Source organism: Phyllostomus discolor, chromosome 6, assembly GCF_004126475.2.
Source record: "Phyllostomus discolor isolate MPI-MPIP mPhyDis1 chromosome 6, mPhyDis1.pri.v3, whole genome shotgun sequence".
NCBI lineage: Eukaryota > Metazoa > Chordata > Mammalia > Chiroptera > Phyllostomidae > Phyllostomus > Phyllostomus discolor.
This window is the reverse complement of record NC_040908.2, coordinates 170,996,183-171,014,755: the sequence shown is the minus strand read 5'-3', so window position 1 is coordinate 171,014,755 and position 18,573 is coordinate 170,996,183. Positions and strand designations below refer to the sequence as shown.

The 18,573-nt window shown below is 71.5% G+C and overlaps 1 protein-coding gene across 1 annotated transcript in view; it reads right to left on the bottom strand.

Moving 5' to 3' along the window:
- Positions 1-15,073, bottom strand: part of MUC6 (mucin 6, oligomeric mucus/gel-forming) — a 29,058-nt gene extending 13,985 nt beyond the window's left edge. The window contains exons 1-29 of the mRNA XM_036030039.1: positions 14,990-15,073; positions 12,367-12,429; positions 11,725-11,965; positions 11,510-11,636; positions 11,084-11,174; positions 10,897-11,006; positions 10,554-10,761; positions 10,290-10,412; positions 9,819-9,939; positions 9,515-9,653; positions 8,936-9,040; positions 8,716-8,788; positions 8,486-8,623; positions 8,072-8,233; positions 7,892-7,986; positions 7,649-7,781; positions 7,270-7,519; positions 7,117-7,169; positions 6,919-7,028; positions 6,321-6,472; positions 6,031-6,172; positions 5,813-5,923; positions 5,297-5,482; positions 4,972-5,211; positions 4,717-4,873; positions 4,423-4,566; positions 4,047-4,109; positions 3,606-3,666; positions 2,234-2,461 (exon numbers count right to left, since the gene is read on the bottom strand). Coding sequence (XP_035885932.1) covers positions 2,234-2,461; positions 3,606-3,666; positions 4,047-4,109; positions 4,423-4,566; positions 4,717-4,873; positions 4,972-5,211; positions 5,297-5,482; positions 5,813-5,923; positions 6,031-6,172; positions 6,321-6,472; positions 6,919-7,028; positions 7,117-7,169; positions 7,270-7,519; positions 7,649-7,781; positions 7,892-7,986; positions 8,072-8,233; positions 8,486-8,623; positions 8,716-8,788; positions 8,936-9,040; positions 9,515-9,653; positions 9,819-9,939; positions 10,290-10,412; positions 10,554-10,761; positions 10,897-11,006; positions 11,084-11,174; positions 11,510-11,636; positions 11,725-11,965; positions 12,367-12,429; positions 14,990-15,047 — 3,884 coding nt within the window. The 5' untranslated portion in view covers positions 15,048-15,073. The remainder of the gene's footprint in view (positions 1-2,233; positions 2,462-3,605; positions 3,667-4,046; positions 4,110-4,422; positions 4,567-4,716; positions 4,874-4,971; positions 5,212-5,296; positions 5,483-5,812; positions 5,924-6,030; positions 6,173-6,320; positions 6,473-6,918; positions 7,029-7,116; positions 7,170-7,269; positions 7,520-7,648; positions 7,782-7,891; positions 7,987-8,071; positions 8,234-8,485; positions 8,624-8,715; positions 8,789-8,935; positions 9,041-9,514; positions 9,654-9,818; positions 9,940-10,289; positions 10,413-10,553; positions 10,762-10,896; positions 11,007-11,083; positions 11,175-11,509; positions 11,637-11,724; positions 11,966-12,366; positions 12,430-14,989) is intronic.
- Positions 15,074-18,573: the final 3,500 nt, after the last annotated feature.

The window sequence follows — 18,573 nt, the reverse complement described above, 5'->3', positions numbered from 1 at the left end:
GGCGGGGCCGACGGCAGGGAGCTGGAGGTCTTGGCTGTGCTGACAGAGTTAGGGGCCGCGGTGGTCCCGGTGGTGCTCAGTGTGCGTGGAGGGGTGGAGGGGGAGGCCGCGGTGCCTGTGCCGGGGCGTGGGTGGAGGGCCCAGAGGTGCCCGTGGGCGCTGCCGTGGAGGGGTGAGGAGGGTGGCTGTGTGGCTGGGTGGGGGTGATGACTCGGTGGGAGGTGGGGGTGACGGAGGCGGTGGCCGGGTTGGGGACGGGGGTGGACTGCGCCGTGGTCCAGGCGTGAGAGGGCGTGGGAAGGGAGGTGGTGGTGCGGAAGGAGGTTCCCGTGGGGGGCCCTGTGGAGTGGGAGGTGGTGGACGGGGATCCCGGGGGCGCGGAGGCAGAGGTGGACGGAGTGTGGGGCGTGCCGGGGCTGGCCGAGTGTGTGGCGGGGGTGCCGGTGGCACCGTGGGTGGGCGTGCGTGGCCTGGTGGAGTGTGGCGTGGAGGTGGTCCCGGAGTGGACGGGGGCGGAAGGCGGGGCCGACGGCAGGGAGCTGGAGGTCTTGGCTGTGCTGACAGAGTTAGGGGCCGCGGTGGTCCCGGTGGTGCTCAGTGTGCGTGGAGGGGTGGAGGGGGAGGCCGCGGTGCCTGTGCCGGGGCGGTGGGTGGAGGGCCCAGAGGTGCCCGTGGGCGCTGCCGTGGAGGGGTGAGGAGGGTGGCTGTGTGGCTGGGTGGGGGTGATGACTCGGTGGGAGGTGGGGGTGACGGAGGCGGTGGCCGTGTTGGGGACGGGGGTGGACTGCGCCGTGGTCCAGGCGTGAGAGGGCGTGGGAAGGGAGGTGGTGGTGCGGAAGGAGGTTCCCGTGGGGGGCCCTGTGGAGTGGGAGGTGGTGGACGGGGATCCCGGGGGCGCGGAGGCAGAGGTGGACGGAGTGTGGGGCATGCCGGGGCTGGCCGAGTGTGTGGCGGGGGTGCCGGTGGCACCGTGGGTGGGCGTGCGTGGCCTGGTGGAGTGTGGCGTGGAGGTGGTCCCGGAGTGGACGGGGGCGGAAGGCGGGGCCGACGGCAGGGAGCTGGAGGTCTTGGCTGTGCTGACAGAGTTAGGGGCCGGGGTGGTCCCGGTGGTGCTCAGTGTGCGTGGAGGGGTGGAGGGGGAGGCCGCGGTGCCTGTGCCGGGGCCGTGGGTGGAGGGCCCAGAGGTGCCCGTGGGCGCTGCGGTGGAGGGGTGAGGAGGGTGGCTGTGTGGCTGGGTGGGGGTGATGACTCGGTGGGAGGTGGGGGTGACGGGGGCGGTGGCCGAGTTGGGGACGGGGGTGGACTGCGCCGTGGTCCAGGCGTGAGAGGGCGTGGGAAGGGAGGTGGTGGTGCGGAAGGAGGTTCCCGTGGGGGGCCCTGCGGAGTGGTTGCTGGTGGACGGGGATCCCGGGGGGTCGGAGGGAGAGGTGGACGGAATGTGGGGAGTGCTGGTGGGAGCTGTTAGTGGGGGTGTGTGGGTGTGTGGGGGCTCTGGGTTCTGGCCTGTTGTGGTCCCCGTTGATCTCAGCGGCTCCGTCGGCCGTGTCTCGTGGCCTGTTGCGTCTGTGGTTTGCTGAGGGATCGTGTGCTCTGTGGGAAGATCATGCGAGTGTTAGTTTTATCTGCTCTTTTTCTCTCAGTCTGAGTGCCTGTCTTGCCTGCCACTCTCTGCAGAGTTTTTCTTTTTGGGTGTGTTCGTGTCCTCTTACCCTGACCCCTGACTTCCTTCGTGGTGTCTTCATTGTGCCTGTCTCCTCGGGGTTTGTGTTTGAGTGCGGCTTCCCCCAGAGGCCTGCATGGCACCCTGCTTCCCCTGCTGACCATTTGTGATGGGCGCTGGTCTCCCCTCAAGTGCCCCCATGGGGTTCTTGGCTGCAGGACTCGTGGCCCTGAGGGCAGACCTGCGGCCCTGTCCTGCACAGCCAGTGACTGTGGAAGTTTGTAGTCCCGGGGGCGTGGGCTCACCTGTTGTGCGTGTGGCCTCACCTGGCGGCCTGGCTGTGGTGGACGGGCCCGCGGGCGCTGTGGTCAGGAAGAATGACGAGTGAAAATGGTTAGCGGGTGGGTTCCGGCTTGGGGCTCGCTCAGCTGCCCCCATCCTTTTGGCTGGAGGCGTCCCTGACTAGGGGTCCGAGGCCAGGCTCTGGCATGCAGTCCCAGCTAGGGTGGGCTGGGCATCGGGACACCTGTGCTGTGTCTCCTCTGTGGGGACAGCTGGGTGGGGTATCCTTACTTTTGGGTGGCCCTGAGGCTGTCTCTGGCGTCGCTGGGGTTGGCCTTCCGGCTGTGGTGCGCGCTGTCGACCGTGCTGTGGATCGTGTGGCTGTGCTGAGCGGCGGTCCTGTGGGCTGGGTTGTGGCCTGTGTCACGGTCGGTCCTGTGGCCGTCGTCCTGGGAGTTGCGGTGGGGGTCAGTGGTGATGTGGCTCGCGTGGTGGTGGTGGAGGTCGAGCGTGGCGAGTCTGCAGAGAACAGGGCCCAGACCATCTCTGGACCATCTGCCTGTGCCCCCTTTCCCTGCTGGATCCGAGGTCCTTGCCCCACCTGTGTCACCAGGCCCTGGCCAGCGGGGTGCCCTTGACCCCCTTGCCAGGGGCACTTCTCTTCCTCTAGCTGACCCTCACGTCCTCTCTCAGCTGGCCTCAGGGGCATTCCCGGGACCGTGGTCTCATGGGGTCACTGGGTGTTTCTTCACCTGCCCTTGCAGGACCCACATCTTGTGCCCCCACGGCCCCTGGGCAGCTGGACGGGGGTGCTACTGTGTTGGGCGGGGCGGCTTCTCGGCGGGCTGGCATGTGCTCGCTGCACCCTGCACGCCCCACTCGCTTCCAGCGACAGTGTCAGCAGGGAAGGGCCATGTTCCGTGACTGGCTTATTCTGCAAACACAGTTCCTGGGGTACCCCCGTCCCCTGCCCCCATGGAGTGCATCTGTGGCCCTGCACATGCCCTGCCCCCACTGTGCGGCCTTATCTCCAGCAGAGGCGGTGCGTCCTGTCTGCGTGGTCAGGGCGGTCCCTGCCTGGGCAGGGAGGGTGCTGAGGCCGTGGGCGTGGCTGTGGCTGTGGGTGTAAGCCTATTGTGGGGGTCCCAGGTGTGGGGGGTGAGCTGGCTGAGGGCACAGTGGGGCTGAGGAGGCCAGTGGTTCTCCGGGGGGGCCGTGGTTGGCTTGGCTTTTGTGGAGGGCAGAGGGGCCATCGCTGTGCACACCGCCTTTTGAGGAGCTCCCTCGCCTGCCTGCCGAGCCTCTGAGCCATGCAGCACCCCCCCCCCCGCACCCGGCGGACGGAGTGGAAGGCACGGGCGTGCGCCTGTGGCCCTCTGAGGCACCGTGCGGTCCCGGCGGCTTTGCTGTGACAGTGGCCGTGCCGTGGGGTCACAGCTGGGTGCCTGTTGGTTGCCCAGGAGCTAAGCTCTACTCGGCCCTCCCCTCTGCTTTCCTGGTCGGCACAGCTGTTCCTACTGCAGCGGGGGGCGCGCGGCCCAGGTCAGCCCTGGTGCACTGCAGCCCTGCCCCACACGCCAGCCAGGGGTGCTGGGCGGAGACAGGCTGGGCCGACAGGCGTCCCGGGAAGAGCCCGAGGAGAGTGCGTGGTTCCCCTTGGCACCTAGTGTGCGTGCAGTCACCTGTGGTGGTGGGCGGCGGCGGCGGCCTGGTGGGCAGCAGCTCTGCAGGAGGACGGGCGGTCAGCGCTGTTTCCCTCCTGCCACCCGCCCGGCCCGGCCCGGCCCTCCGGTCGTCCCCAGGCCCTGAGCCGGGGGCGTGCCAGAGGCAGAGGCAGCCCCTGCTCCTCTGTCCTTTTACCCCGATCTTCTCCCTCCTCAGCACCGCCCCTGACCTCAGTGGCGGCTGGGCCCTCCCGGCCGCTCCCCAGGTCACAGTCTCGGAGCCCCCAGGCGGCTCCTGCCCTGCACCCAGCGGCTGGGGGCTGGGTGTGGGGACTCGGCCCATGGGGAGGGGGTCTCCCCATGTCTGCTGTCCGGGGGAGGGGCTGCTGGAGAGCCGGCCGGAGGTGTGCGCAGGGTGCGGGCCCCCTGGCGGCACTTACCGCACGGCACGCAGGTCCCCGCGTTGTGGTCGAAGTACTCGTCCTGGGAGCAGTTGTAGCAACCTGGGGGCGGTGCCAGAGCGACGGGCCTCAGGGCCGGAGCCGGGGCCCCCTTCCTCGGGCCTCGGCTCCGGCCCTCTGTTGCAGCCGCCCCGGCCTCTTGCCCAAGCTGCAGAGGCAGTTGCCCTGCGCCCCCCGCCCCCGGCCACCCTGCACTGGCCCTCTCGCCCCCCACCCCCCACATCCTGCCTGTTGCCACCCCCTAGCTCCGGGCCCTCCCCTCCGCCACCTGTCCTGCCCTGGCCTTCACGCCCCTCTCCCCTGGCCCGGGGAGCCGTCAGTCCCCTGGGCCACCCTCTCCCTCGGTGCCCCGTACCTTCCATGTTGGCATCTGGGAAGCTCTGCAGGTGCTGGGGGCAGAGGCACGGCTGGTAGTGCCACGTGCAGTTGGCCTCCTGGGTGTACCGGAACTGGCCGGCGCCCACCCGCGTGTGCGTGTTGTAGAAGCCGCAGTAGATGGCTGGGAGGACAGACGCCCGTGAGGGGCCCTGAGCCTGCGCAGCAGCCCGGGGGCCCCGTGGGGTCCCTCTGCGGGGGGGCTCAGCCGGACCCCCACCCAGGAGGGGAGCTGCCGCTGGGGCCGCCCCCGGGGGCGGGGCGGGGCACTCACGGCAGAAGTCGGGGGCCCTCCAGTCCACGCACACGCCCTTGTCCAGGCAGGCCTGGGCGTAGGCGGCCACGGCGTCGCACAGGCACTCGCAGTCGCCACCGGTGTCGCAGCCGCACGCGTCGCGCACGCAGGCCTCGTAGTAGGGCAGGCGGTACACCTGTGGGGGCCGGCCGTCAGCGGCCGCCGCACCCCCCCCCACACACACCCCTCCCCCGCCCCGTCGGCCCGAGGCCCCGCCCCCGGCGTGGGGCCCACCTTGCTGTGGCAGGCGGCGAAGGTCTGGCTGTTGATGACGCCGCACCTGCGCTCGGCCCAGGCGCGGCGGAAGGCGTTCACGCTGCAGGGCTCCAGCGCCAGGCTGGCGTCCCCGCACAGCGGGCTCTCCTTCCACGAGTTCACGAACTCCAGCTCGTCGGCCGCCACGTACCTGCCGCGCGTCTCGAAGTCGTCCTTCATGTTCCCGTTGTAGTTGCCGCACAGGCCGCACAGGGCGTCCTGGGGGGGCCGGGGTCAGCGGGGGTGCGGGCGCGGCAGCCCCCCGCCGCCCCCACCCCACGGCCTGGGCAGGGGCGTGCCGTACCTGTGTGGCCCGTGAGATCTTGATGGAGACGGTCATGTGCTTGTTCCAGATGAGGGTCAGGTTGTAGCTGCTGCCGATGGTGATGTCCAGCTGCAGGTGCAGGGAGCCCGCCTTGACCCGCCAGTGCACGTGGGGCTCGGCCCCGCTGACCGTGTAGTTCCTGTCCGCCAGCAGAATGGACAGGCCCTGGGGGGGCAGGGGCGTCACTGGCTGCCTGCCCCCGGGCCTGGGCCGCCCAATGCCGCCAGCTTTGCCTCCCCGCCCGTGTCCTTCCAGGCAGGCTGGACGTGTCCACTGAGGACACACATGGGCTGGTGCATGCCTTCTGGAGCCTGCCGTGGGCAGAAGGTTCCAGAACATCATGGCTACTGCCCTGAGGGCTGGCTCGAACTCCTGGGAGGGCTCCCCGAGTCCCACCCCTCACGGCTGCTCAGCCCGGGGAGACGCCGCCGCCCGCTGTGAGCGGCCAGCGGCACAGAGGCTGCGTGGGGGGCACCCGCCCGCCCGCCTGCTCACCCCCAGGGAGACGCGGACGGCCCGGGAGCAGGTGACGCCCGACTTCCCGCACACCACGTTCTCCGTCAGGACCTTGAAGGTGGGCCGGGGGTCGTCGATGCCGCAGCCGTCCTGTGGGGAGGGGGCGCTGAGGGGTGGCCGGCCAGGAGCTCTGTGCGGCACCCCCAGGGCCTCCCCGTCGCCCGCCCCTGTGGCTTCCCTGCCCCCCCTGGCCTCACCGTGGCCAGGATGTATTCGCAGTTGCCCTGGAACACGAAGCGCTGCCCGTCGAAGGTGACCACATGGCCCTCTCCGTAGAGGGTGCAGGTGGACGAGCAGTGGACACCGTCCTGGCACGTCCACTTGCCCCTCGAGCAGGTGCTGAGGGAGGAGCAGGTGCCCTGGGGTTCTGAGCGGCCCGGGCCTCACGCCCCCCCCCCCCCACAGGATGCTGACCCCTGCCAACCCCGAAGGACCCCGAGGACAGCCTTGGGCCACGGGGGTCCCCAGGGTGGGGCTGTGGCTTTACCAGGTCTTACAGCCGGTGTGGAGCTCGGCACCCCGGGGGTACGAAGCCCCCGCAAATTCGCACGGGCACTCCTCGGGGGGCACGCACTGCCCGCTGGCATTCTCGTAGAGTCCCTCGGCGCACACGCAGCCGGGCTCACACTTGGTGGGCACCTAAGGGAGGGGGGTGGCGGTCCTGGGGGGGGCCCGGCCGTGGGCCGCTCGGAGACCCCCCCAAATTCCTTCCAGGCTCCCTGCCTGCGTCCCCTCTGCCCCGGCCTTCCTTGCAGCAAAGCCACCCTCCCTCAGGGAAGGTTCTGGCGTGTCTGGGGCTCACGGCTGGGCTGTAGGGCTCCTCCTCTCCCTCCCCAAGTTGGGGGCTCCAGTCCTCAGGGAGCCCCACAGATGGAGCACAGGGCCCTCCAGCTGCCTAGCCTCCCACCCCAGTGGCCACGCTTATCACGGCGGGCAGGGATGGAGGGCAGCTCAGCCCCTCCTGCGGGCTCCGTGGACCGCCTCTCACGGCCCAGGGAGAGGCCCTGTGCCGGCGGCGACCACCGGCATGGCCGGCACAGGTCTCCCGTGGGGAGCGCCCTGCCCCTCGCTTGCCCCGGGCTTACGCAGGGGGTGCCAGTGGCCAACATCTGGCAGGTCGGGGCACAGGCCGCCCCGAACTTGCTCTCTGAGGACTGGCTGCAGGACTGGAACGTCTTGGGGGCTGAGCAGGAGGCTGCAGGGGAGAGGGGTGGGTGAGGCGCGCTTGGCGGGGGCCAGGGCTCCGCGAGGCCCGGGTCCGCTGCCTTGGCCCAGCTACGTACCCAGGAGCGTCCGTGACTGCCCGGGGCAGCTCAGCCGCCCGTTCGTGCAGTAGCTGAAAGAGAGGCCGTGTGAGCCGGCGGCCCTGGGACCAGGGCCGCGGGTGGGGTGGGGCCAGCCGCCCTCCGGGGCCGTGCGGCGGACGCCTCACGCACCAGATGGCGCCGTTGACCACGGTGGACTGGCCGGCCAGGACGAGCTTGCGGTTGTCCAGGAGGCAGGGGCACTGGGCCTTGCGCACACACTCAGCCTTGTGGTTGAGGTAGGTGCCCTCCGGGCAGTTGCAGCCTTCCACGGGAACGGCGCTGGGGTGGCACTCGGCAGCGCGGTCGGACAGCGAGAGGCACGTGCGGCCGCAGGCCCGGCTGTCGTAGCTGAACGTCTGGTTGCCCGTGCAGGGGACGGCTGCGGGGCAGCCGGGCGTCAGGTCCCCAGAGGACGGCCAGCAGGGCCCCGGCCCCGGGCCCTCGTGGCCCCCCCACCCGCCGCGCGGCCCCGGGGCCCCTGCCGCCCGCGCCACGCGGCCTCACGCACTGCAGTTGTCCACGCTGCTTCTCCAGCCCCGGAGCGGGACGCCACGGGAGGCGCACGTCCGGGCGTAGCCCCCCAGCGCGGCGCACACGTGCGGGAGGGTCTCCTCGTAGTTGCAGGCCTGGTACACGCACCGCTGCAGGGGCGCGGGCGGGAGCGTGGGCACCTGCCCGCCCGCCGCCCAGAGCCCCCGAGGCGCCCCCGCCCCCACGGCCGTCCGCCGGGCTGCCCGCAGGCCCCGCCCACCTTGTAGAAGGGCTTGGGGTTCACCACGGCGTGGCACTTCTCGAACACCGTCCCCTTGTTCACCAGCGCCGCGCAGTGGGTCTCCGCGCACACCTCTGCGGGGACAGGCCTGGTGGGTCTCCCGCCCGCCTGGCCCGGGTCTCCCGCCGGCCCCGCGGCCCCCCGGGGCCGGGCACTCACTGTTGAGCTGGCTCATGGAGCAGGGGTCCGTCTCACGCTCCAGGGCGGCTGGGCAGTTCCCGGCCCGCCAGGAGTCCACGAAGAGCGAGGCGGTGCCCTCGGCGACCCCCATGCTGCTGGTGAGGTCGTCTGTCGTGTCCCCGTTGAAGTTGCCGCAGAGCCCTGCGTGGGCCGGGCTGTGAGGCCGGGCTGGCCTGCACCCCTGCCCTGCCCTGCCCTGCCCTGCACGCCCCCCCCCCCCCCCCCCGACCACGCTCTGGGCGAGAGGCCAGGCCTTCAGGTGGGCCGGCCGCCGGGAGGAGCTGCACCCGCCGGGTCCGTGTGAGGCTCTGAGGCCCCTTTGCTTCCGGCCAGGTCAAGCCAGGCGGGCCGCGGCCGCCAGTCCGGCCCTGGGCCGGCGTGGGAGGGACTCACCCCTGGTCTGGCCCCTGAAGTGGGGCCCGACGGTGATGTACGCCTGGAACACGGGCCGCAGCTGCACCACGACCTCCAGCCCGAAGGTGGTGGCCATCTGGAGGTGGGTGGAGGTCTGCCTGAACACCGTGATGTTGCCTGCGGGGGGAGGTGGAGGGCTCAGCGGGTGGCCTTCCCCCGGGACCCACCCTGGGACTCACCCCGGGGCCGGGTGGGGGCTGCCCACGCACCGGTCTTGTACGGCAGCCACTTGGTGTCTCCGTTGTTGGTGAGCACCTCGTCTTGGGAAATCACGATTTTGTCCTGGAGGGGGGGACGAGCCAAGTCACTGGGGCGCCAGGGGCGCGGGGACCTGCGGCCATGTGGGGAGCGGCAGGAGGGGGACGCGGCGGGGACGCACGGCTGCCCGGGGGCCTGGGCGGGCGCGGCGGCTGCAGGCGGTGGCCTCACCTGGCTGGACAGGTAGATGAGCGCGACCAGCGAGGTCTCCGAGTGCGAGTACCCAGACTTGTCGTACACCGCCATGAGGGAGCCCCCGTCGGGGAGCTGTGGGCTCTGGGGGGAGAGCAGTGAGCTCGGAGGGCTGGGGCTGCCAGTGAGCCCCCTGGCGGGACCCCTCGTGAGACCCCCACCCCAGGCTGACCTGTCCAGGTGGGACCCCTTGTGAGACCCCCACCCCAGGCTGACCCCTCCGGGCGGGACCCTTGGTGAGACCCCCACCCTAGGCCGACCCCTCCGGGCGGGACCCCTTGTGAGACCCCCACCCCAGGCTGACCCCTCCTGGCGGGACCCCTGGTGAGACCCCCACCCCAGGCCGACCCCTCCGGGCGGGACCCCTGGTGAGACCCCCACCCCAGGCCGACCCCTCCGGGCGGGACCCCTGGTGAGACCCCCACCCCAGGCCGACCCCTCCGGGCGGGACCCCTGGTGAGACCCCCACCCCAGGCCGACCCCTCTGGGCGGGACCCCTGGTGAGACCCCCACCCGTGGGTGACCCCTGGGCGAGTCCCTGTGGCGGGCCCACCCCACCTGGAGGAGGATGTAGGTGCACGTCCCGTGGAAGCGGTAGGGCCTGGCGTCGAACGTGGTCACAAAGGAGCCGCCCTCCAGGGCGCAGCTCCGGGGACAGGGCCGCTCTTGGCATTTCCAGCGTCCCATGGTGCACTGGCTGTGGGTGGGGAGGGCCGCCCGGAGTGGTGGTCAGGGCTGCGGGGCCAGGTGGCACCCCAGGGTGCTCTGGGCCAGCAGAGCTGGCTGCCTCTGCTGCCCGCTTGGCGCCCGGGCCCCCCACGTCCCCTCCCGGCCTCGGGCCCCCACGGGCCGCCGCACTCACCAGGTGCGGCAGGCGTCCGCAGTGACCTCCCCGGGGGCGTAGGCCACCCCGCCCAGCGCACAGGGGCACTGGGCGACTGGCACGCAGGCGAGGTTTTTGGAAACGTCATCGAAAACCGTGCCTGCAGAAGGGGGGCTTCCTGGGCTGCGTGGCAGAGACTCACTCCCCCGGCCGGTGCCTCAGGAGGCCCTGGTCCCCACTTCCGTCTGCGCGCCCACGTGAGCCCAGGCCCCGCCTCTGGTCAGGCTCAGAGCCCGCCTCCCCGCTGCCTCTCGGACCCTCCTGCCGTGGACGCCAGCTCACTGTGCCGTGCGCTCGCACCTGTGGCCACAGGCACACTCGGGGGTGGCAGGCGGTTTCTGGTCCCCGTGTGCCCGGCAGGGCCCTGTGCTGGGTGGGTGGGGTGGGGGCCGATTCCCTGCCTCTGGCTCATAGGGGGGTGGGGGGGTGTCGAGGGGAGCGACGCCTCACCTTCCGGGCAGAAGCAGCCGAAGGTGCAGAAGCCGGCGCAGCTGTGCTGTGGGTTGGAGCAGGTCTTGACGCAGGCCTCGCCGCACTCCTGGTACACCTGGTTGGCCGGGCACGGGCCCAGGGCTGCAGGCACGTGGGGCCCCGGTGAGGAGGCAGGCGCCCCCGGCCCCGCCCAGCCCCTCCTGCCGCAGGCCTCCTGCCTCTCGGAGGAGGTGGCATTCGGGGTCCTGCCCACCCCCCACCCCCACCGCCCTCGGGACTCACAGCAGAGGCCCGGGCCCCGCCAGCGGCTGACGGGCTGGCCGGCCAGGCTGCACTGGCGCGAGTACTCGGACAGCGTGGCGCAGCCGCAGCCCTGCTGGCCCGGCTGGGCACACGTGGCCAGGTCTGCCTGGCAGCTCCGCAGGAAGGGCTCCGTGGGCACGTGGCACTTGGGGGCCACCAGGGTCAGCAGCTGGGCGCAGGTCCGGGCCTGGGCAGAGGGCCACCAGGTCACGGCGGGGGGGGAGGCCACGGCCCACACCCAGTGTTTTGCCCTGGAAGGCTGCAGCTGGCCCCCCGTGGCTGAGGGGCGCCGGGGCCCTGGGTAGCCCGCCCCCTCACGCACATGCTCTGCCCGCAGGACCCGGGGGCTGGGCACGGCCTCGTGGGTGCAGATCTCGTTGGGGTCGTCCAGCTTCTGCAGGGCCGCGAACTTGTGGGGCTCCAGGAGCTTGCCTGCGGGGTGGGGGGGGGTGGTCCGGGTCAGCACCACGGGGCCGGCCGCCCCGGGGCCCCGGCCCGCCCACACCTACCGTCCTCGCTCAGAAACTCGTCGCTCTTCTTGCCGTTGAAGTTCCCGCAGAGCCCGCACATCCTGCCCCTGTGCTTGTCCTCCACCAGCACCTGGGGTGGCGGGGCGGCACCGCTGGGCGTGAGGGGGCGGGGCTGCTGGGCCCCGGGGCGCCGAGCCCACTGCAGGCCCCGGGACACCCCCCGCGTGTAGGTCGTGGCTGCCCTCCCCGCCCCTCCCCCGGGGACCGCCTTTCCCCCTGGATGGCCCTCACCTTCACCTTCAAAAGAGGGAGCTGAGCTGCCGGCCAAGCCCAGGCCCACCCAGGCTCCTGGCTGGGGCTGGGGGGCTGGTCAGGGCCCCTACTCCAAGGGGGGCAGCCCCTCAGCTCTGCCCATCAGGCGCCCGCCCCCAGGTGCAGCTGCCCCCACCCCAGCCACGCCCTCACCATGAGGTGGGCACCCGGGCCCCACACCACCACCAGCTCCAGCTCCAGCTGCTTGGCCACCAGCCGCACGCTCTGGCCAAAGGGGGTGATCTGCAGCCCGTTGCTGGTGTAGGGCAGGCTGACGGCTCTGTGGGGGGGCAGCGGTCAGCGGCGGCCGCCTCGGTCCACCGACCACACCCTCCCGCGGCCCCCAGATGCCCGGCCCTGCCGCCTACCCCACGTCCCTGACGGAGACGCCCCCCTGCTGCACGGTGACCGCAGAGGACCCCAGCTCCACGATGACCCGGGAGATGTTGCCGCCAGGCTCTCGCCGCAGCTGGACGCTGAAGGTGGGCGAGGTGTCCTTGCAGATGGCCGCGAAGACGTAGTTGCAGGTCCCCTCGAAGTCGTACACGTGGCCGTCGAAGGTGGAGAAGTGGCCGGCCCCCCACGTGGAGCACCAGCCCTTGCCCGGAGCTGTGGGGAGCGGGGGGGGGGTTGCAGAGTTCTGAGCCCCCCGGCTGGCCCGGGGGCTTCCAGGCAGCCTGGTTGCAAGAGCCGGGCCCCTGGGGACCCCACGCTCAGCTCAGAGACAAGTGCCGTCCACCCCAGACCCTCCCAGGGCGGGGGAATGAGGCCACACCCCACACCCAGGGCCGGGGCCTGTCCCCCGAGGCCCCAGGTCGGGGTCTCCGTGTCACCAGTGCTGGGTGCTGTGGGACACACGCTGTAGCCCAGCCCCTGCGCCATGGCCTCCCCCCGCCCGGCAGCACAGGCCCATCCCCCTGGGGAACAGCTGGCCAGGGCCCTCCTGTGACTGATGCCCCTCGAGGAAAACCCAGGTCCTGGCCACCCTGAGGCGGGGCCGTGGCCCTCACCTGTCTGTGAGGAGTTCTTCGGCCCCTGGAGGCCTGGGTGGGTGGAGGAGGTGTCGTCCAGACCTGCGTGGACAGGGCGCACGGTCAGTGCTGGGACCGGCCGCCTCTGCCCTGGCGCTCAGAGCTGAGCCGTGAGCAGGGCCGAGGCTGGGTGGGGGCCGCGCGCTGGCCCCCCGCCGGAGCCCAGCCCCGGTGTGCTCTCCACACCTCTGACTTCTCCCGTCCCCTCCCTCCTCCGTCCGTCCGTCCACTCGCTCGCTCGGCCACTCACCAGACCCGTGGGGTGGGCACCGGTGTGTGCCTGCCACCCGCCGGGCGCAGGAGACACAGTGGGGGCGAGGCCCCTGCTCCCAGAGCCCCCAGGAAGGGGAGGTGCGCACACCCGCTCTCACACGCGCGTGGGCTGGGAGCGCGGCCTGAGGCCTTGAGATGGCAGCCGGGTGGGCTGGGAGCATGGGGGGGTGGTCAGGGCCAGTCGGCCCTCCAGGCTCCCCTCTCTCCTGCCCCCCCCAGGCGTGCCAGCCCCCCGAGGCTGGCGGGGGACCCCGAGTGCAGGACAGACGCCGCCACGGGGTAAACAGGCTGCGGGCCCAGCCGACTCTGGGCAGGCTCGCATGGGTCTGGGGCGGCCGGGCCCCTGCATGGATCACCCCGGGGGTGGCCATGGGGAGGCGAGGGCGAGCCCTGGGCCCAAGGGACTCCGGTGGTCTGGGGGCAGGTGGGGGACGGAACGGCGGGGGAGGAGTTCTGTGGGGCGGGACCCCTCTCTCCGGCTGCACCCTGTGCTCCCAGCTCAGCCCGCTGGGCTCCCCTCTGAGGTTCTGCTTCTCTTCCCCCGCCCGTCAGCCTCCCAGAGAACCCGGGGCTACGGCGGCCATGGCCAGAGAAACGCCCGGGTGACGTGGGTCACGGTGGCTGTGGGGGCAGGATCCACCTTCCCGACGGGGTGGTGAGCCCGGCCCGGCCGTCCTCCCATGGGCTGTTGGGCAGGTCTGGTCTCTGCTCACACCCGTGGTCCCAGAGGCTCACCCCCCAGGCCCCACTCGAAGCGGCCCCTCTGCCGGCTCCTCACCCTTTGGTGCCGCCCCCCAGAGCCCTGTCACATGTCCCTCCCGCCCTTCCATCTGCTGTGTCCCCCCCACCCCCGGGCCCGTGGCCTTCCGCTCTGTCTGAACTGCGACCCCCACACACCTCAGCAGCGGGGGCTCCTTTGGAGATGCCCAGGATTCGGGCCGCACTCCCCACCGCTGTTGGAGCAGGCGCTGAGCCCCAGCCGGGGCCCCCGCAACTGCAGGGTGGCTGGCTGTCAGCCCCCCGGCTCCAGACCGGCCCTGCAGCGGCCGGATCCCTCGCTGTTCCTTCTGCACGCTGGGTGGCCCCGCTGCCCCTGCCTGGTCTGGCTCAGGCCTGGCCTCGCAGGGGCCTCCTTCCCGGGCCCCCCACCTCAGGCCCCAGTCCCCAGGCATCACACCTCAGGCCTCCGGTCCCGGAGGGCAGGGCCCCTCCCCCCGCCCCCCTCTGTCCTAGGTCAGCAAAGGTGGTGCTGAGACTCCGACCAGAGCCTGCCCCCCCACCCCCATCCTGACCCATGCACAGCCTGGGTGCCCTTGGCTCCCCAAGCCTGCAGGCCTGCCCCTCCCCCCGTTCTGGGCCCTCGGCCGGGCTGGGGTCCTCAGGGCACCCAGCCACTCCTGGTGGGAATGGCTGTGCCTGGAGGGAGGGTGTGGGGTGGGCCCAGGGAGCCCCCAGGGCTGGTGTCTGCAGCCCGCCCCTGCACCTGGGCCCACTGCCTGCCTCCCTGGGGAGGCTGGTAGGGATATGGGGCCACCAGGGAGGGGACAGCAGGCCAAGGACTAAGGGGAGAGGAGGGCTGAGTCCCCCTGGGCTCAGCCACCTGGACTCTCCGGCAGGCAGAGAAGGCACGGTGCCTGGTGCCAGCGGTCACTGAGGAGGGCCTTCCCCCTGGGCCCCCTCACCCCGCAGCGACCTTTCCCAGGGCTGGGGCAGGTGTGGTGGGAGCCACCCGTGAGCCTGTGGTGTCGGCGGTGCTGGGTGCTGGTCGGAAGGGACGAGGATGCGGTGGTGGAGAGGAGGAAGGGGGCCCGTGGGTGGGACTGGGTGGGCTCGTGGCCCCACCTCCACGGACAGGGAGACTGAGGCCCCGTGCCCACCGACCGGTCATCATTCCCAGCCAGGACCCATGGAGCCGGTTCTCCACAGGGGTTCTGTGGCCTCACATCACCATGGCCCCCCTGGTGGACCCCTGGCAGCCCTTGAGGACCCCTGGCCCAGCGGGAGGGTGGGAGTGCCCAGCTCCAGACTGAGCCCCCACCGTCTGCCCGGCAGGAGCCCTGACACTCCGGGTCCCTGTGGGACCCCCACCCACTGCGGCCCTGAGTCCGTCCTCCTGGGCCCTTGGCTGCGGTGCCCTCTGACCCTCACTGGCCAGCCAGCCCAGGCCTTGGCCACAGACGGACCAGGGCCTCCCATCCGCCCACGTCCCCGAGGCCAGTCCGCCTTCAGCCGCACTGGAGAGGGGAGCAACCGGGCAGGCGCTCCCGTGCCCAGGGGCCCCCAGGGGCCCCGGCCGTCCCCTGGGCACAGCCCACAGGCCCGCACTCACCGGCACAGAGCAGGGCGCCCCCGCAGGACAGGAGCAGCAGCAGCTGCGGCCCCAGCATGGTGAGTGGAGGAGAGAGGTCACCGCGGGACCGGGCCCCTCCCGCCGCTGGACGCCGGGCAGGCTTGCGGCACCTATGCGGCAGGACAGCCCGCCAGGGACGCCTTATGTAGGGGCGGCCGGCCCTGCCCCTGCCTCGCCCACCCACACCCCACGCTCCAGCCCTGTGATTGCCACCGCTAGCCGGGTGCAGCGGCAGCCAAACAGGATCTCGGGCGCTGGTTTATCAGGACTCGCACGTCTTGGGAAAATTGTTCCCATTATCGCGCGCTTCCGAGCAGGGGGCTGGCACCTCCCTCCAGGATCCTGCAGACACCTCCCCCGTGTGCTCCAGGCTGTGACCTCGGGGGGCTGCTGTCCTGGGAGATGGTTCCGGGGGTCAGCCTGGGCACTGCCCGCCCAGCCGGGGAGCCCCAAGTGTTGGCACAGCTCCTGGGTGGGTTCTGCTCCTCCAGACCTCAGGACCCCCAGAAGGCACCGGCATGCCGGGCCCCACCCCCATGCCCGACAGGGAGACCGCGGCAGGCAGATCTGGCGGGGTCCCAGGGGCGAGGCCGTCGCACTGGGCAGCCGGCTGCTGTGGGGCTCGGACAGGACAGCGGTTTGGAGGCTGACACCACCTGCCGGGACAGTCTCCTGGGACTCCGGTCCTGGGGCGCAGTGGCCATGCTGCACCCAGGGGCCCCCAGGACTGTTCTCTGCCCCCCAACCCCCCGAGCTCTTGGACTCCTAAGAGCAGCAGCGTCAGGCGGCCTCGGGGGGCCTCCCATCCGGGGCATTTCCGTGGGGTCGTGCCAGCCTCAGGTTGCCGGCCCCCGGGGAGGGCGGCGTGGCCCCTGGGGGCGGCCTCTCTGGGAGCAGGGGTGGCAGGCCAGGGCCTTTGTCCGTGGGTAGGACGTGTGCTGGCACCTCGAGGGATCGGGCTAAGGGTCAGGGTGAGGGTTGTGGTTGGGGGAGGGGAGGGTCCAGGTCACGGACCTGTATTTTGGGTTCTCTGTGGGTCTCTCTCTCAGCTGGGGAGCAGTGTGGGCCTGACTGCCCTCCAGAGCAGCCCAGCCCCAAGTGGGACCCCATGTGGGAACTCGGGGCCTGACTTGGGGGGACTCCCCGTTTCTAAGGGTGGTTCTGTTCCCTCGGAGACACGGGGCCCCTTCCACCAAGAAGCTGCGTCTGGGCTGCTGGCCACTCCCAGGCCCCAGGCCCCAGGCCCCAGCCCCCAGCCCCCACGTGGGGCTGCGCACAGGGTCACAGACCCCTGGGCCCGCGTGGTCGGGCTCAGCTGCCCCTCCCCACAGCTGGAGGCCCAGCCACACAAACGCAGGAGGTGCCACCTGTTTACCCGAAGTAAACTTTAGTTTTAATAGAAAATTGTTCTAACAGAAACTGCGCTCAGTGAGCTGTTGGCCCTCGGGTGCCAGATGCCGTCCCCAGGTGCCGTCCCGTTCCTCTCCCCTTAAGCTCGAGCGGCCCCGGAACCCCGGGCCCAGGCGTGCACCCCACCCAGCGAACGAGAGGCTGGAGCCCTCGCAGGACTGGGGGAGGAGGTCCTCGGGTGCCCTGCTGGGTCCACTGCAGCGAGGGGCAGAGGGAGAAGGGGCCAGGCTTTGCCAGGGCCCCCCCGGGGGGCTCCCCATCCCTGGAGAGTCCCTGCAGTCCTGGGGGCTCTTGAGGCTCCAGGGGTCTCACGGCGACAAGGGTGGGCATTCCCGCAGGCCTCCGTCCTGGCCCGGCTGTGAAGGGCTGGTGCCTGCAAGTGGGTCCGAGGGGAGGTGATGTGTCAGACCTCAGGCGGGCAGCGTGGGGGGCCCAGAGCCCCGGTGGGAAAGCACTTGGGAGCCGGACCTCTGCTGTGAGGGCCGCCTGGGCCATCTCCCACCACACGGGGCCACACGGGGCCACACGGGGCCTGGGTGTGGCCTGCGGTGGGGAGCGAGGCTGTTCCCTGGGGTCCCCGTGGCTGGGCTCTCGGTGGAACTGAGCCCTGAGCCTTGTTGTCCGGCGGCCCGTGGTGCAGGGCCCCCAGCGGCTTCACCTGCCCCCCAGGGGCATGCTGCTCCGCCACCGGCCGGCCTGCCACCCTCCCACAGGCACCTGCCCCAAGGCCCTGGCCTGGCTGCTCCTCGGGGCCTCCCCACGACCCCCAGTGTCGCCCAGCTCCCCGCTCTGCTGCCGTCCGTCGCCCATCTCTACTCAGCGCCCCCCATCGGGAGCTGTGGGGTTTCTCAGCGGTGCCTCACCCCGAGGGGGGCTGTCTTTGGGAACCGGGGTCTCAAGACACTCCTGGGTCACCGCACTGCAGGGCCTGGGGAGGGGCCGGGGCTGTGTTGGGGTCTCCAGTGTCACCCCTGGCACCTTGAGGGACACAGGTGTGACCCTGGTGGGGGTTTGGATGTCGCCTGGACAGCAATGGGGCCCCTGCCCAGAGCCTGGACCGAGATGCTCATGCATGTGTGTGTGCTGCGTGCACATGTGTGTGCCTGCATCATGTACCCATGTGAGTGTGTATGTCTGCTGTTTGTGCATCAGGTGTGTGTGCTGTTCGCGCACCGTGTGTGAGCATGTGCATACGTGTCCACATGTGCTGTCATGCATGTGCTGGGTGAGAACATGCACACGTGTAACTGCTGTGCGCATGCTGTGTGTGCACGTGTAACTGTGTGCCGTGCATGTGTTTGTGGGCATGTAGGCACACCCGTGCTTGCATGCATGCATGCATCTGTGTACCCGTGTGAGATGCGGTTTGAGTTTCCTGGAAAAACCCATGCTGCGTGTTCCAGGATTTGTGACCGCAGGGGTGCCCGGCCTCAGGCGCTTCGGTTGGTGGACCGCTCGGGGGGTGGGGGGCCTCCTGGGGAGCCTCGGAGAATGGCGTGTTGGTGGCTGACCTGGGAGCGCTCAAACACGCTGAGCAAACAGCGGGGAGATAAGCGTGTGTGCGGCCATTGTTCCCCGCGGCCTCAGCGATAAGAGCACATCCCGCTGGCCGGCCTCGGGAAGCGGAACCTGCGGCCGGACAAGGGGGCGATTGTGCGCCCTCACACCCCAGCTCGGACCCCCGCCGGGCCCCCCGTGGGCGCGGCCCGCCCTGAGCAGCGCCCGGTCCCCCTCCCCCCCCCCCGGCCCCCTGGGCCAGGCTGCTCTGAGGCAGGGAGCCCTGTGGGCCCTGAGGCCTGGCCCAGCCTGGGAGCCCGTGACCGGGGGAAGGGCCCGCACACCGCTTGCCGCTTCCCGCTTGCGGCTTAATGAGGCAGACGGGCCCTGTCCCTGCGGCCCTGGCCGCGGGGCCGCCCCGACTGGGCCTTTGCCAGGGACGGGGAGCCTGGGGACCGCTTGGTGTTCACCCTGAGCAGGTGTTCCCGGAAGCTCCGGAGCGGGCAGAAAGCCCCCACGCCCCGGGTGTGCTGGACGCGGGCCACGAGGTGCCGGAGTCCACGCTGGTCGGCCCACCCTTCCACCCCCCCAGTCAGGTGTGGCGTTCCCGGGGGGGGTGCGGGGGGCCTCCCTGCCCCACAGGGGGCTGCACTGAC